The 18,398-nt window shown below is 38.9% G+C and overlaps 2 protein-coding genes across 2 annotated transcripts in view; one reads left to right on the plus strand and one right to left on the minus strand.

Moving 5' to 3' along the window:
* Positions 1 to 13,583, minus strand: part of LOC117730531 (testis-expressed protein 264) — a 32,481-nt gene extending 18,898 nt beyond the window's left edge. The window contains exons 1-2 of the mRNA XM_034532281.1: positions 13,135 to 13,583; positions 4,909 to 5,130 (exon numbers count right to left, since the gene is read on the minus strand). Of these exons, the coding sequence (XP_034388172.1) occupies positions 4,909 to 5,130; positions 13,135 to 13,386 (474 nt within the window). The 5' untranslated portion in view covers positions 13,387 to 13,583. The remainder of the gene's footprint in view (positions 1 to 4,908; positions 5,131 to 13,134) is intronic.
* Positions 13,584 to 16,279: 2,696 nt separating this feature from the next.
* Positions 16,280 to 17,645, plus strand: brk1 (BRICK1 subunit of SCAR/WAVE actin nucleating complex). Its single transcript, XM_034532797.1, has 3 exons — positions 16,280 to 16,460; positions 16,962 to 17,044; positions 17,142 to 17,645. The coding sequence occupies exons 1-3, from the start codon at positions 16,343 to 16,345 to the stop codon at positions 17,166 to 17,168; spliced, it is 228 nt and encodes a 75-aa protein (XP_034388688.1). The 5' UTR covers positions 16,280 to 16,342; the 3' UTR covers positions 17,169 to 17,645.
* Positions 17,646 to 18,398: the final 753 nt, after the last annotated feature.

The raw sequence follows: 18,398 nt of genomic DNA on the forward strand, positions 1-18,398 counted from the left end.
ACAGTACCATATGGGCCTCTAAGTATTCTGTATTTCATTTTGAATAAGTCAAGTCAAAAAACTACAATAGTTGTTATTTATGAGTCTACACTGGCCACTTTTTTTGACATATGTTAACTGTATCTACAGGGAGAACATTTAACAACACAATCACAGACTGATAGCATCAAAGTAGCCAGCGTGCACCTCCTACGCATTTACTCGATCTTCATATCCTAAATGATTGATGAAATGGCCGTGAGCACAAAACAATTTGTCCCATATCTAAAAATAACTACCCTTCTTAAAATGTAATCCCACCCTGCCCAATCTTGATTCAGAGCGACAGTACAACAGAGGATAAAGTTTGGATCAGATCAATCATATGTAGATGTGACATTTAACACCAACAGTAGATTCCCAGCTGCTGGAGGATGTTTGATGGGCAAACTCCACAGAGCGTCCCGTGGGAAGAGTTGGCTCGCAGGATCGTGTTGCATACTTGATGAAAGAGGCCCAATGGTTTTGTACATTAATATAATTATTCGGTTAAAAATAAAACATACCAGAGGTATCCATTCTATTTCAGCTATTGCTTTCTGATTGTCAGATGAAATAACACCTGCTAATCGAATGTCTGGAGTCTTAAACGTAACCTCTTTCATGTTGTATAAAAGGTCATTAAGCAATTATTTTCATTATAGAAAACCTCAATAATACACATAGTTTTAACTATAAACAATACCTGCTGTTTGTGATTGCAAGACAATAGGTGGGAATTAGACAAAAAGGCTGAGGTAGATAATTGGGATATTTAACACAAAATGTTTATAGAAATTATAGATAGATTGAGGGGCTAAAACAAGAAAACAAATGTGTTTTAACACTGAGATGGCTACTTTAGCAATGACACAAAAACAGGCACTAATAACAGTACTTACTCTTGCAAGATGAATCTTCATGATCTTTATGATATTTTGGATATGGCAAATGCAAAAAAGATGAATTCTACTACAGAGCGCGGCATTTAAAAAACTTAAGAGGTTCAATTCATTACCACATTTCAATAGAAGTAATTGATTTTGTAGATGGAAAGTGATGAAAGAATACAAGTTGATAGTTTTCAAATAAATCACGCCAACTACATACATTTATCCCTGCACCTCATTAGTGACATGAGTTACAGCTGAAACAGACAAGAAATATGTACAACATCTGAATACTCAGATACAAAAGTTCTGCATGGAAGGCATCCTAATAGACTTTGGATTTTACTTCAGTTTCTCCACATAATGGCCGGTTTTTACTATAAATTGTTTTATGTCCATATTTTTAAGACACTTCCAGAATTACAATTAGATATATAAACCAGACCTTAAAACCTCTGCCCCTATTTTACTTTGTCCATCCCATAACCTTTTCTGACCTTTCTGAATATACATCCCCTTTTGCTCAAAGTTGGCATGTTTAACAGGCCCTGCGGACTAGCATCTGTGCACTGCTTTGCATCACTCTCGCTCCATGTGGACAACACTTCATAAGAATTGTGAGAGGCATCACCTTACGTCCCAAAAGTGAGGCTTTAATCTATATTGTGCTGAGGAAGACTTGGTGATCACTCTCACACCATGTGTGTCAGTTACTAAAAAAGACCATTTCTAAGGGACAAAGAAAAACTTACTTTATATTCAGCCCATAACCTCTGTGCTGGCAAGACACTTCAGTGCCCTGAAGCGAACAAATGTTCCATCGTCTGTCTCTCACAAACCTTTAGATCTCGGTGAATGTCAGCAATATTATTTTCCCACTCGAGTCCCCAATCCAGTCTGAAGGCCTGGCCATCATGCTTAAATCAAATCTCAAGATGCCAAGGCGTGTGTGATGTAGCCCACCACTAACGAGCCAAGGCACAGAAGAAAAACTCTGGGGCCAATCGATGGTCCGACTTGGCAAATATCAGGCCCAACTGTGGGCCAGCAACTCAAAGTGTCTGACAGACAGAAATCATTCTACCATGACAAGCCAGGCATGCTAAATACTGATGAGCGTGTTTGAAAAGGTCTCACCACTTGGGATATTCAAAGTGTCAACAGCATCAACAGCATGCTTTATTCACAAAATTAAATCCATTTAGAGCAGTTTCTGCTGCTTCGCTTAAAAGGTGAGCCATGTTTTAGTTTCAATACTGTTGTTGAATTTGAGACAGGAATACACTACTTATAATGAAGTTAGATGTCGTAGTGTTCCATAATGTGTTTAGCATGTTTACAGGGCATTTGCTTCACATATATATTTCAAATATGTTTAAGATTGTTCTAGTCCTTCATCATTCACCAACACTTAAACTCCTTTTAATGCTTCCTTTTGGACTTCCATTGACACTTGAACTACCCACAGTGTTTCAACTCACGATGTCCGTGTGGATGTAAAAGATATAAAAGGAGCAGGACACTACAGGAAATAAATGTTGCTCCTTTAAATGCTCTAACAATTTCAAAATGGAATAGTCGGTATAGTCAGTTTGATGACAGAGAAATGGCTGGATTTGCATGACAAATCTCAGACTTCATAAGACAATGCTGCCTCTCACAGAAGACCAGGTTATCTGTGTTCAGGTGCAAGATACTGTGATGCCAGATAATCAGTCTCCAGGAGCTGACACCAACTTCATTTCACCGTAACATCTTTCTTGAACTCACTCAAGATCGTATAGCTGTGTTCAAATAAACACATGGCTCTCTTTTAATAACAACATATGACAACTTTGCAAATGTACTAGGGAGTCAGAAAAGAAAGAGATAACAGCTGTAACTGCCCAACCTGTGATTTACAGCAAAAGATGTCATGTTACATACATCTGAAGTGAAACTGATTTCCTGAGCCTCGAAACATAACCACAGGATTTGGAATCAAATCTTTCTACGTATTGCCTGACTGCGGATAAAATGTGCTGTCTAATAAATTCACAGAATATCCAGGTATCCAGACAGGCTGATGGCTTGTATATAATCATATATATATATTCTGCCCCATTATCCTGTCTTCTTCCGTAACAGGTCAATATGAGAGTTGCATATCAATAATAGCTGGAGGGGCGATAAATAATAACAGCAGCCCACAAGAGACATTATAGGCAGAACCTATATTGGTTACTGCAATTGACACTGTACGCTTAATTCATAGCTGGGTTTGCAACATCTAGCAAAAACTAAGGAAGTCTAACAAACAGCCTGCAGCAAATTCTTCCTTCATGAAGGTTATAGAGTTGAGTTTTGTTGAAAGTGTTTAAGTTAGGAATTGATGGACTAGAGTTTAAAGGCTGTTCGTGGTGCTGTTGCCTATGTTGTCCATCACAATTACACCAACAGGATTTCTAAGAATCTACAGTATCCAAAATGACCATGAAGTTGAATGAACCCTTCTCTAAAACATTTTCAACAAAGCACAACCACAGTGATTCTGTTCAAAGTACACTGTAAATATGTTATATTTGTATTGGACGGCATTATTTTTAACTGTACCAAATAAACTGGCAACTGAATATATTTGGAGAAATCCTATATACTTTCACGTAAGTTGAGAAAGTGCAGTAAAGACCATCAAACTGTCAAAGCTGTTATTCTTCTTTCTGATTCAATAGGTATCTATTTATGTAACAGATTTCATGGCTCATTAATTATAAAATACAATAGTGTTTCCAATGACATGGAGCTAAACAACTACAAATGACTACAGCCAGTGAGTGTTGATACAACACAGTAAATGATATATAGCAATATTATATTGCTGATAAAGGAGACTGGTGTCCACTTTAATGGCTGCGTAAGCTGACCTCTCTGACAGGCTAAGAGTCACTGGAGCAGAGCCAGATTTAAACAGCGTCCAAGCAGATGGTAGAGGCAGCCAGTCAGGGCGCATGACACATTCCTCCAGCAGCAGCAGCAGCAGCAGAGGGATTGAGACAACCTGTGGTGTTGCCACCTGCTTCTGCACACTGCATAATTAAACCACATCCACACAACTCCTGGCTCAACACAATGACTCACTTTCCCAGCATCCCTCAAGCAGCACTCAGCAAGATCATTCCTCAAAAAGTGCTAAAAGGAGCTCAAATTGTTCTCCTTCTCTCTCCTGCTTTGTCTTAAAGTTCTCTCCACGCATCCGTCTCCTCTCCAAACATACAACTCTTCCTGCTGCACTACCTAACACCTCCCAACCCTTTAGGCGATGTAAACAAAAGCATTCAACAATACACAACTGCCTGAAAACACACAATATGACTCAGATGTACATGTGCCGATCACTGGGTTAGATATTGATCATTTCTTTGACGTAAGCCCACCATAGAGTTAGCAATGATTCATCCTATCATAAACACACACATTTCACATTTCCTTTCGTGTTGTCCGACCACTAAAATTAGCATACAGGCAGTGGCTTATAATAGTTATCTGTGCCTTTTTTACATTACATGTCTTTTAGCTGACGCTTTTATCCAAAGCGACTTACAATAAGTGCATTAAACCATGAGTCCAAACTCAGAACAACAAGAATCAAGCAAGTACAATTTATTCAATAAAGTTAATCTCCAAAGTGCTATCAGTAAGAGCCATTTAAGTGCTACTAAAGTGCTACTACGGCGTTACCTTCCCTATTCAAGGTATAGTCGAAAAAGATGTGTTTTTAGTTTGCGACGGAAGATGTAGAGACTTTCTGCTGTCCTGATGTCAATGGGGAGCTCATTCCACCAATGAGGAGCCAGGACAGCAAACAGTCGTGACTTTGTAGTCGGTTTTTACGGTTATACGGTTATCATCGTATTTTCCTGAATGGAACATTTGCCTTTTCTTTGAATCAACACATGTGGTGATGGAAAACAAAATTCCAAGTGATTGTGATTGGTAGAAAAAAGTCCAAAAGGCACAATACCTTGATGTAGTGCTCGAGCCGTGGGTAAACTCTTCTTATTCCCAGAAGCACAGAGAAAAACGTCCTGTGGGGGAACGAGGTAGTGACCACGTGTGTGACTTCGGGAAAGGAAAAAACTTTAAAGCCGGATGTCTCGTAGCTCTTTAAAAGTTCCTCATCTGCCTTATTTTCTCCCTCGTTCAGAATACTGCCGACAGCACAGCGACACTGTGGACCCGGCACCTAGAAACAAGAATAAAATGAAAACATATATAAAAAGGTTGATAAAAGAGTAGATATAAACAAAAGACTGAAAGATTTAGATAGATCAGATAGAAAATAGATAAACAGAAAAGGGTAAAACTGCTGAATTCTTATCCTTTCCCTTTTTTCTTCAATATTGTGATTCTTCCTTCAACAATTACACAGAGCCTCCAATATGACAACAGCAGCACTGACAGAATAATGTTTTCAACCTTGAAAGGTTTCAACCTTGAAAGGTCATCTTACCCGCAGTTATGTCAACATTTCCAAAGTCTCTGAAGACTGGCAAGTCATGATGTAACATCATTTTGTGAGCAGTGCATAGCACATGTAAAAATACAATGGGATGTAGATATCTTCTCTGATGTCAGCCAGGTGCTAAATTTAAGGAGAACTTAGTCTCATTAATCTGAGCGCTAATTGGACCATTTGGCAGCGCAGCAATTACTGCTCATTCCTCCATTCGGCGCACCCAAGAAAAGGGAGACACTCTTTACAAATGAATACTCCTGGGACATCCAAGACTTTCTCCCCACTGTGCTGAGCTGAGCTCCGCTGAAGGCTCATGTAATAAATAAGCTGGAATGGTCCAATTTGTCCATAAACCTATCAATGCTACGCTTCTAGCACAGCCTGGAGAATGAGAGAATGTTCTCTTCTATTCCTCCACACGCAAGGCCAGTCAAGGGTAGAAGTGTGGGGCTCCACATGCACTGCAGACTAGGCTGTTTATGCACACTACAGCACATTCAAAGTTTAAAACACACGCACCCAGAAATACTGCAAGATGTGAGAGATATGCATACATCTGATCCAAGATGTGTTTGGTATCGGCAGATGAACAACAGATGATCTTATTGTGAGTATTGTTAATAATATAGTGTCGTAGCCAAATTAAATATTATACTAGACTGATTTTGTGAATTTTAATAATTCTGTGATGAATTCAGATAAACAGAATTCGTTTTGAAACTAGAGTGCAATCAATAGCTTTACTCAGGGTTGAGCTGCAATAATAATCAATTAGCCAGGTTATTCTACTAAAACTGTTTTAATGCACACATTAAGAGAACTGGATGGAATACATGTCACTGAAATTGTATGCTGATTGATTGAATAAATTGATTTGAGGTATTTGTAAGCAACAAACACCCAAACACTCTGGTTGATTTTATATCATTGTAAACTGAATACATCTGTGTTATGGACTGCTGGTAGGACAACACAAGACATTTGATGATGTCAACAAGGACTCTCAGGAAATGTGATGTGGAATTTTATTGACCCAATTATTTATGGATTGATTGAGAAAATGGTCTGCAGATTAATCGCTAATAAAATAAATGTTGGTTGCAGCCCGGTTTCGAGGTTATAAGAAAAGTTATAGATTTTTACTTCCATGAGTTGGTATTGTTGTCACGCATGAAGCAACAAACACACATACAACTCAAGGATGCACATGATATTTTAAAAATAACACCACACCTTGTTTGTCCCATAAGCCTCGTGCCATATTGTGCGTTAGATGTTCAGTGAAGATATGAAGGACAGATTAAATAAAGACACACACAGAAAAATATATGATCTCCATCAAAGGTCCACAATCCCTAAATCCCCAAATAAACATCTAGTCACCACTCCAAATCAATAGTTACTCAAGTCAAAAGAAGAGTCAGGTTCTCAGTAGAGCAGGTCAAACACTTAAAATGTGAAATAAAAAGACATTGATTTTATATATATATATATATATATATATATATATATATATATATATATATATATATATATATATATACATACATATACATAAGTGTTATACACAATTGTAAGTAAAAGGGTGGGGGAAACTTAAATATATTTTTTACACTTTGTTGGGGCCAACAATGGGGAATCTGAGCCTAGTGGATCTATTAATCATCACAGGGCTCGTCCAGATCAAAGAACGAGCGCCAAAAGCACACGCCTGTGTCCACAATCTTTGTTTTGCTTCTCTGCACTCATCAAGACACAAGTGTGCAACGGCTGTGTCTCAGTTGTGCACGGGCTGACTTGACTTTGGTATTTTCACAAAGTAAGAAAGGAAAACTGTCTAGACCAACATACAAAGTACCACACTCGCATTAAAAGAGGCTTACATTTTACTTTCTCAACGGCCAATTATCAAAGAGATTTTCCACTATTTCATCATTCACCGCAAAGTCGAACGTTCGGACAGATGCATATTTCCGGATCAGCCCCTGCTTCAGCAGCCAAGTCCACAGATCCATCGTATTGTGACCCAAAACACGGCTCCCTGGGGGCGGGTAGACACACATGTCATTTCACCACCACTCCACTTGTCACACAGCTTTTTATTTAGACTCTATGTCTCAAGGACCACAAACCATGACCCCGATCGCTTACTTGGAATATCAAGTTTGACAGAAAACTCCATGATCCAATGCCGTTACCGTCTTCTGACGCTTGTCACAGTTAAACGCAGAGGGGGAGAGGAGAGCTGCCGAGTAGAGGTGAAGTGGGAGTACTGGGTCAGAAACCCCCCGGCTTTGAAACTGTGAAGAGGCTGGTGGTGGAGAGGTGTTTAGTGAGTGGGGCCCAGAATATCTGTTCGCCGTTTGAAGGAACCGACAGAGCTGCTCCAGCCCTGTATCCATGGCAACCATATAAAGACCAACTACAGTCCTTGGTGAGGTCTTTTGTTTCTCCAGAGAAAGTGATTAAAGGAGGTAAAACTGAGAACAGAGGATGAGACTAGCCACGCTGACACGTATGCTCTGTCAGCTGCACTTTTGAAAATCTTTCTCACTGCAAATATCAATGGACAGTGTCTCACTATTTAGACACCAAATACCAGTCCTCCAATCTGGGAGCACTCTCTGGGACGCCGGGACTGAATGGTATCGTGAGGCTCAGACACTAATGAGCTGAGGTCATTACGCCAATTACTTTAACTTAGATCAGGACTTGGCTTTGACTGTGCAGAGGAACTAGGACCCATTGCTAGCTTAATTGCCAGCTTGGGAAAAAGAGGATGAGCAAAACAAAAGTGTTTTGAAGCAGAGCGGAGGACCAGAGTCCACCACTGAACTCTGGTTGCATTCCATCAGGTTGTTGTGCATCAGGCTGTAGCTGTAGCAAGTAGCGCTACTTAAGTCAATACTGTTGAAAGATGAAAAATGCAGATATCAGCATATTTCAGAGACAGACAATACATGCACATGTTAGAGTTATACTGAGAGTGATACTGTCAAAGGTGATATCACAGCATAGTCGACAATGTTTGGTTCTGACTATTAGCGCTTCCTTCTACAATATTTCTACTACAATACAGGTATGTAACATGGGAAGAAAGAAGCACTAATAATGGCCAACCACGACGCTGATTGATCCTTCCGCTCAGCTAGAGCTGCTAATTTGTAACTGTATATGCCAGTTTTTTTAAACTGGGATAAACCTTTCGAAAACACTAGTCAAGTCAAACTTAATTATCCCACCAAGGCAAATGTGGTTGCAGCCAGGTACACAAACACAATCTTTATAAAAATATAATCACATAATGCAACTATCTGGACAAATCACAGGGACAAACCCCAAACGTTAGAGCCGAGATCACATGTGCAAATGCAGGCACCTAATTCCTGTGCAAAGAAAATATACATTGCATCTTTTTGTCCTCGAAGCAGGAACTCTGTATCTACGGCCTGAAGGTAGTAAATCAAACTCCCTCTGCAGAGGGTGAGCAGAACAGTCCAATATGGTCTGGGCCTTCCTTAGGACCTTTCGATAGTAGAGGTCAGAAAGCTACAGCTGACTCACCCCAATAACTCTGCAGGCCATTTTGACAAGTCGGCAAAGTCTTTTCTCATTGGTCAGATTTAGCCTCACAAACCAAGGGCACAATACAAGACTCCATGAAACTTCTACAGAACAGAGTCCTAATTGTAGTGCACATTCAAAGAGTTACATTTTCTCAAGAAGTACAGATGTTGTTTTTTAGAGATGTGTGTGTCTATTTGGTTGAAAGCTTGTTGTCAAACACAGTAAAATACTTTTTTCCACCAGGTCAGCTTGACCAAATTTATAATACAACAGCGCGACAATAAATCATCCCTTCCTGAAGGTTCTAAAATTCAGTTTTTGTTGAAACTAATTTAGAGAAGGTCATGTTGGAGGCCGCAGTCTGTGGTGCCATTGTACTGCACTGGCGTTTCTATTATGCTGTCCACCCCATTTACATCAATAAGAGTAGGCTAAATAGCACATGCACCGCTCTATATAATTATCTATGAAAAACATTATTTTATTATTAATTAAATTATTGTTTTGTTTTCTTATTATTATTAAATATTCAAGATATCTTGACCCAGCTCTCCAATGCATTCTCTCACGGAGGTCATTAAGGGTTATGCAGTTCGCTGCGGGTATGAGAGCCAAGTAACAACAGTGTTTTACATTCGGATATAGTATTTTCTACAGATCCCCTTTTGTTACCTGAACCTCCAGACCCCCCACAGCGCATCAAACTGCTTAACCATTTCCAGCTACTCCTACTCCTTCATTCCTTCTCGTTCTGTTTGGGCGGAGCCTTTTGAAAATACAACTCAAGCTGGCTTCTCGTCAGAAAGTGGGAACTTGCACTGCATGATTTTGGAGACCCCCGGGAGTAAGCAGGATTATGCATTAGGAAAACAAATCCAGCAGATAATATTTCCTGCTGCTTATAGACACTGAGATTTTGGGATGGATGGAGTTCACACAGGGAACGGTTCAGAATGTAGGAAAACATCTCACAGAGAGATACGACTTATTTTTTTATCAGCATTAGTGAGACAGTAGAAGAGACCACAAGAGTTTCAGTCACATTCACTGAAGTGTTGTGAGCGTCCACATTTTGACCCTCGGTTGTTATGGAACTCCAAAATGGTTCAAATTAAAATATACATTGTGAAAACCCCAAGCTAACAATACAAGCTATAGTCAAACTGACTGTCCAATTGTGAATCGAAAACAACCCACATGGACAGTTGTTTTATGGAATATGTTTGATGATTAATAAATACAGACTTCACAGCTGTAGACTCACTAGTGGCTGCATTGGGGACCTCCATCATACAACATATCACAAACCGTACACCAGTCAAAACACATAGATCACATCAGCAGTTGAGGAATCTGACTGAGACTACTGGTGACTAATTAGCACAAGGATGTTTCTGAAAGAAACCCAGCAGATCAATTCAACAGATCTCTTTCAAACTGTGGAATCAGCAGAATCAGACTCTAAAAGACATTAGGATGTATTTTAAGCACTGTGACAAATGTTGATTGTGTTGTTGATTATATTAATACTGTTTTTATATATATATATATATATATATATATATATATATATATACACACATACATACATACACATATATATACACACACATATATATATATATATATATATATATATATATATATATATATACGTATGTATACATATATATATACACATATATATATATATATACAGTGGTATGAAAAAGTTTGGGCACCCCTGATCATTTTCAAGATTTTCCTTTATGTATCATTGGTTGTTCGGAACAGCAATTTCAATTACATATATCATATAGCAGACAAACACAGTGATATTTAAGAAGTGAAATTAAGTTTATAGGATTTACAGAAAGTGTACAATAATTACTTAAACAAAAGTAGGCAGGTGCATAAATTTGGGCACCCTTGTTGTTTTATTTATTTGAATAACGTTAGCACTAATTATTGGAACACCAAATTTGTTTGGTAAGTTCATTGACCCTTGACCTACATACACAGGTGAAGCCAATCATGAGAAAGGGTATTTAAGGTGGCCAGTTGCAAGTTGTTCTCCTCTTTGCATCTTCTCTGAAGACTGGCAACATGGGAGCCTCAAAACAACTGTCAAATGACCTGAAAACAAAGATTGTTCAACGTCATGGTTTAGGGGAAGGAGACACAAAGCTAGCTCAGAGATTTCAGCTGTCAGTTTCCACTGTGAGGAACATAGTGAGGAAATGGAAGACCACAGGCAAAGTTCTAGTTAAGGCCCGTAGTGGCAGGCCAAGAACAATCTCAGATAAGCAGAGGCGAAGGATGGTGAGAACAGTCAAACTCAACCCACAGACCAGCTCCAAAGACCTACAACATGATCTTGCTGCAGATGGTGTCACTGTGCATCGTTCAACTATTCAGTGCACTTTGCACAAGGAGATGCTGTATGGGAGAGTAATGCGGCAGAAGCCTTTTCTGCGCTAATGCCACAAAAAGAGTCGCTTGAGGTATGCTAAAGCACATTTGGACAAGCCAGCTTCATTTTGGAATAAGGTGCTGTGGACTGATGAAACTAAAATTGAGTTATTTGGACATAACAAGGGGCGGTATGCATAGCGGAAGAAGAACACACCATTCCAAGACAAACACTTGCTACCCACAGTTACATGTGGTGGTGGTTCCATCATGCTGTGGGGCTGTGTGGCCAGTGCAGGTACTGGCAATCTTGTTAAAGTTGAAGGGCACATGGATTCCAGTCAGTATCAGCAGATTCTTGTGAACAATGTTCAAGAATCAGTGACAAAGTTGAAGTTGCGCCGGGCTGGACTCTTCAACAAGACAACGACCCTAAACACCGCTCAAATTCTACCAAAGCATTCATGCAGAGGAACTAGTACAACGTTCTGGAATGGCCATCTCAGTCCCCAGACCTGAATATCATTGAAAATCTGTGGTCTGTTTTAAAGTGGGCTGTCCATGCTCGGAAACCATCAAACCGGACTGAACTGGAGATGTTTTGTGAAGAAGAATGGTCAAAAATACCTTCAACTAGAATCCAGACCCTCATTGGAAGCTATAGGAAGCGTTTAAAGGCTGTTATTTCTGCAAAAGGAGGATCTACTAAATATTGATGTAATTTTTCTGTTGGGGTGCCCAAATGTATGCACCTGCCTACTTTTGTTTAAGTAATTATTGCACACTTTCTGTAAATCCTATAAACTTAATTTCACTTCTTAAATATCACTGTGTTTGTCTGCTATATGATATATTTAATTGAAATTGCTGTTCCGAACAACCAATGATACATAAAGGAAAATCTTGAAAATGATCAGGGGTGCCCAAACTTTTTCATACCACTGTACATATACATATTATATATACATACATACATACATACATATATATATATATATATATATATACACACACATATATATATATATACACATATATATATGTATATATACATACATACATATATATATATATGTATACATACATACATATATACACACACATATATATACATACACACACATATATATATATATTTATATATATTATATACATATATATATACATATATACACACACATATATATACATATATATATACATATATATATACATATATACACACATATATATACACATATATATATACATATATACACATATATATATATGTATATATATACACACATATATATATATATACATATATACATATATATATATATATATATATATATATATATAGCATGTGGATAACATGGATAATATTGTATGACATCTGTGACGTTGATGGATCCACAAAAAAACACCACACACTGTGTAATTATGATACACCAGATTATGACAGTGCTCTCGAGAAAACACAAGTCTCTGTACATTTTCTGAGAAAAGTGTAAATAAGACAGACAGGATTTCATGAATAAATGAAATATGATGAAACTGATTATTTATTGTGAAAATAAACATGTCACTGGATTGTTACATTATTTTAAAGACCAACTGTCACCTTTGATCGCCTCACTGTATTTAGGAGAATGGCGTTATCGCCATCTAGCGGTCGACCCAACAACCGTCGTAAAATCCGCCTTATTTTAAGGATAACATAGTGAGTGAAGTAAAACACTGGGGGAAAGACCCATCTGTTCCAGTAAGTGGTGTGTAATGAATATTTACCTTTTTAGGGTCATCATAAAACACTCCAATACATGCACGCTTTGGTCCAATACTAAGAGACTCCTTAAAAAGTTGCCCGCAGTTTTGGTATGGACCTTTTTTGAATTTGTAGACGAATGTAATCTTCTTTATGGGAGGCGAACCAGTCAGTACGGTTACGTCTGAGAGGAGTCCCGAGTACAACACGTAACCAGCCACGGTTAGAAGACTTATCAACAGGCTAATGGCACACAGAGCGACCCAGTCCAGCATGGTCGGCGGGAGGGAGAGCTAGCGGCGCAGCAGGAACCGGTATAGAACTTCTTCTGAGCCCTGAACACAGTCGTTACAGTTGGCCGAAGCGTTATCAATCTAGCATTGTTTCAAGCACGTGTTTGGTCGTTTTCAGTTGTCCTTGAATGGACATAAACAAATACCAAAGATTACACATTGCAACGGTGCTTCCTGGAAAGTACCATCCGGGCCGACCTAAGGGGGTGGGGGTTTACTCCTAAAAGAAAACATGCCCGTGTCGAAAACATTTTCAAAATCCCGATTGCTACACGTACCGAGTGAGTGTGCAGTTCGCATGGTGATGAATCTTTGATCGGTGCAAACTTTCGTAACCCACATTATTGTGGCGCCCATTGTTGACACTTTTTTTCACGTTTGTCATTTTGAATGGAAGCTCAAGTCAGTGAACTGTAGATGTGCAAAGCATATAGGCTCTGCAAAGTGATCAGACACCTATGTAGTAGTCTAGACACTGGGTTTAACTAATTTACCTTATCTAGCTAATACATTATTTACATCATGGCAAACTACTTTCTTAAATGGCCGTGTGAGCCAGAGACGAAATGCAATAATAACACAGGTGAACATTTATTTTGTGATTTAACATGATGGATATTGCAAAAAAAACAAAGGAGGAGGTTACATCAATTTGAAATAATCCAGCCTTGAGAGTTGTGTGACATCCGGCCTGTCCCATGTGAGGGTAGGGTTGGATTTAAAGGAAACTTGCCTACCTTGAACTGTCTAAATAAAGATAATCCGAGAGTAATCATTTCTTTAGTTTACTTGTTTATGGTATTCACGAGAATGTCTGGGAACGTGAAGAGATGTTACAACCTTCTTTGCACTGAAGGGTAAAGTTGTTCTCATTGAGAATGTGGCGTCTCTGTGAGGAACAACAACCAGGGACTATACTCAACTGAACGAGCTCTATGTAGGCACTCCACCGAGGGCCTCGTTATTCTATGCCCTGTAATCAGTTTGGACATCAGGTAAGACATGCGTGAATTCAAAAGTGTCTGAGAATACTCTGTTTACCCATGGCATATTCAATTCAATTCAATTCAGTTTATTTTGTATAGCCCAATATCACAAATTACAAATTTGCCTCAGAGGGCTTTACAATCTGTACACATACGACATCCCTGTCCCAGGACCTCACATCGAATCAGGAAAAACTCCCCAAAAATAACCTTTGACAGGGAAAAAAGGGAAGAAACCTTCAGGAGAGCAACAGAGGAGAATCCCTTTTCCCGGATGGACAGAAGCAATAGATGTCATGTGTACAGAATGAACAGCATTTACAAAGTTACATAAACGCATTACATGAATATGACAATGTATGAATGGAACTCCAATCCATGAAACAGAAGGAGGTAGAGAGGAGGCGCATCAGCAGGGCCAACGCGGGAGGCCGGCTCACCAGGCATCAGACACCTCCAGGTCCAATGGACCCTATGAGACGTGAAGTCACAACGACTCCGGGGAGGAAGCAGAGTTAATAAGGTGCAATGGAGAGATGTAAATTCATCCATAAGGAGAGAGAGAAGATGAGATAGGTGCTCAGTGTATCCTAAAACACCCCCCAGCAGCCTATAAGCCTATAGCAGCATATCAAGGGGCTCGACCAGGGCAAACCTGATTCAGCCCTAACTATAAGCACTATCAAACAGGAAAGTCTTAAGTCTATTCTTGAATGAGGTGACTGTGTCTGCCTCCCGGACTGAAAGTGGAAGCTGGTTCCATAAAAGAGGAGCTTGATAACTGAAGGCTCTTGCTCCCATCCTACTTTTTAGGACTCTAGGAACCACAAGTAGTCCTGCATTTAGTGAGCGCAGCTCTCTAGTGGGGCAATATGGTACTACAAGCTCCTTAAGATATGATGGTGCATCACCAATCAAGGCTTTGTAGGTGAGGAGAAGAATTTTAAATGTGATTCTTGATTTTACAGGGAGCCAGTGCAGCGCAGCTAATACAGGAGTCATGTGATCTCTTTTCTTAGTTTTTGTGAGTACACGAGCTGCAGCATTCTGGATCAACTGGAGGGATTTAAGAGACTTATTAGAGCAGCCTGATAATAAGGAGTTGCAGTAATCTAGTCTGGAAGTAACAAACGCGTGAACCAGCTTTTCTGCATCTTTTTGAGACAAGATGTGCCTGATTTTTGAATATATATTATTCAAAATATATATTCAAAAAAAAAACATTTGTGCTTCTATCCCTATAGGACAACAAAACAATGTACCTAGCTCTCTATTAATGTCCTGAATTATAGTAGCCTAATAAAACAGTTTTAGTCTGAAGGATGCCTATGTTACATTTGCCCACATGAGTCTTTTTATTGTGCTTAAATGCATTTGTGAACAGTTAAACAGTATGTCCCTTCAGCTTTTTACGACAGTAAAAAAAAGAAGCAATATCACATTAACTAACCCTCAAGGACTAAAGACTGGAAATAAACGGCAAGAAAAAAACCATAATAGCAAAATGTTAACATATTTCTTATGTATGTTATGTAATGTAATTCATGTTATCTGGAAAAAAAATAGATAATTATCATTATTTTAGAAAAAATACAGTTGATTTGCACATTGTGTAAAACCAAAATACACATAGCACATGAGGAAATCTGTCAACTGCATCTGTGTCTGACCCTTTAAAAATGTCTGATACAGTGCCCTTGATAGTGCTTCATACTTCATCAATAAGACACATGGCACATATTTCATTTATCTATTATATTTATTACAAATGCATTTTGGGGTTCTTTTTAAATCACACTGATTAAACGGATTTTTGTTTAATAAGTCTGTGATTAAAACTAAAAGATTTAAAACGACCACAGCGGCACTCTGCCCGTCCAAGCTGCGCTTCCTGGTTGAACGCAGGGGGCTATGCTCGATTGAACGCTACGCTGAACTGCGACTCGTCCAACATGGCTGGCCAGGAAGATCCAGTGCAAAGGGAGATTCACCAAGATTGGGCGAATCGAGAGTACATCGAAGTTATTACGAGCAGCATAAAAAAAATCGCCGACTTTCTCAACTCATTTGGTAAGCTTCTTCGCGGCCAACTGAAGGAAACGAGTATTGATGTTGCCTCCTCTAGACAGCGAACCGAGATCTAGTTAGCTAGCTATCTTAGCTGTTAGCTAGCATCCATTATGATGCTTCCAGCTGCCACTCCCAGTTAGCACTTAGCCGTGAGCGTGTTATTGTTTCCTCGGGGGGAGATTGCGGTTTGGAGCCTCACATTTAGCTGTGTTCGTTGCCTAACAAGTGTTAAAACGTCAATCAAAAGACTACTAGCTTGGTTGTTGGGCCACTGCAAACCTTCTGCTCCGCTGGCAGCAACATATACCAACAGCAGCAAAACCCCCGAAATTAAACGATGATCTCTGAGAACGGGTTTACCGCTAACATTGATGTGTGTTCAATATTGTCGAGTGAACGTGGTTGTTGTCGTCATAATCGACAAAGCTGCGCCTGTGAAAATTAAACGTCGTGACCGGTGATGGTTAGCGTGACATGTTCGACACCATTTATTCTCCTCAGATATGTCGTGTCGATCCCGCTTGGCCACCCTCAATGAGAAGCTGACTGCTTTGGAGAGGAGGATTGAATATATTGAGGCGAGAGTAAGTAAACTGCATTGTAATGTGTATATAACCCAATGCCTATTTGAATATTTCAAAAAATATAGATTACATTCCATAATTATTTGTCTCATTACAGGTGACGAAAGGAGAGACTTTGACCTAGAAATCATGATGGGAATCCATAGGATCCCAGAGCTACCTGTCCATCCCCCTCCCTGATTTTTTGGAATAAATGTGATGGATTCCACCCTCCTTTTTATGGGACCATTTTTATATTTTATGACAGAGTTTTGTGTCGTTTTGTCTCATGACACTTTTGTATAGAAGATGTGGGTCTGTCTTGGTCTCAGTGACTCAAGAATCCTCAATGTGAGGAAAAACAAAATGTGCTCCAAAAGTATTGTTTTGAAAAGAAAAAAATGTAAGGAGCTCAATTATGGATCGGTATCAGCGCAACTTTTGACCATCTTGTGTTGTATGCATAGTCATTAACACCTTAGAGATTAATGAAAGGGGAACATCATTGTGTGCCAAGTTAAACAATTAATTGTGTAGTCATCTTTATTGAGGACCTGCTTGTACAGTAAACTGTTTGGTGATGTTTCAGGGTTGAAATACTGTAATAAATACTGAACAATTACCCTGTTGTGTGTTGTAGCTTATCTTAGTCTGATTCAACTTCAGTGACTTGGTATGTTGGCACATTCAAGGAGTTTAATGCTCGTTAGCTCTCAATATGCTCAAACAGACTTGGAAAAATTAACAGGAAGATACAAATATTGACTGCTTCTAGCTTAACAAAGATAAACATACACAGTATGTATTATGCTATTGTACAAGTCAGCCAACAGTAAGATATTTGACAGTTCAATTTGTTATAGAATTTACAGGATTGTGGGACACCGTAAGAGTCCAAAGCACTATCATGAATGCTGAAATGAAAATTAAATATTGTAAATCAATGTAGTATAAACAATATTTGGGACTTAATACTGCTTTTGGACCAGGTTAGAAACAAATTCCAATTGGCCTGAATATACACATTCAAAAGTAGTCACACTTACATTAGTCATATAGGCTCTGCAGCTTAATGCAATTTGCTATATAAGGCAATCAACTAAAAGCCATATGTACTAAATATTACAAAAGACAGTTTACTGTAAATATGACAAGCTGAAAACCCTCATAACCCAGTAAAATGGCTGAAATGTGAGGTAGTAGATGAATTCCCTTAGTTTAGACTTTCAGGCAGCACAAAAAAACAATACACATCGATTTATGTTGAGGTAGCATGCCTCCGTCTTTAACATTGACAGACAGATGGCGATTACAAATTGTAAATTAATTCCCTGCCATTTCAGTCCCTAACATAACTAAAGATAATTGTCAGAAC

This window comes from Cyclopterus lumpus, chromosome 5 (assembly GCF_009769545.1).
Source record: "Cyclopterus lumpus isolate fCycLum1 chromosome 5, fCycLum1.pri, whole genome shotgun sequence".
NCBI classification, from domain to species: Eukaryota; Metazoa; Chordata; class Actinopteri; order Perciformes; family Cyclopteridae; genus Cyclopterus; species Cyclopterus lumpus.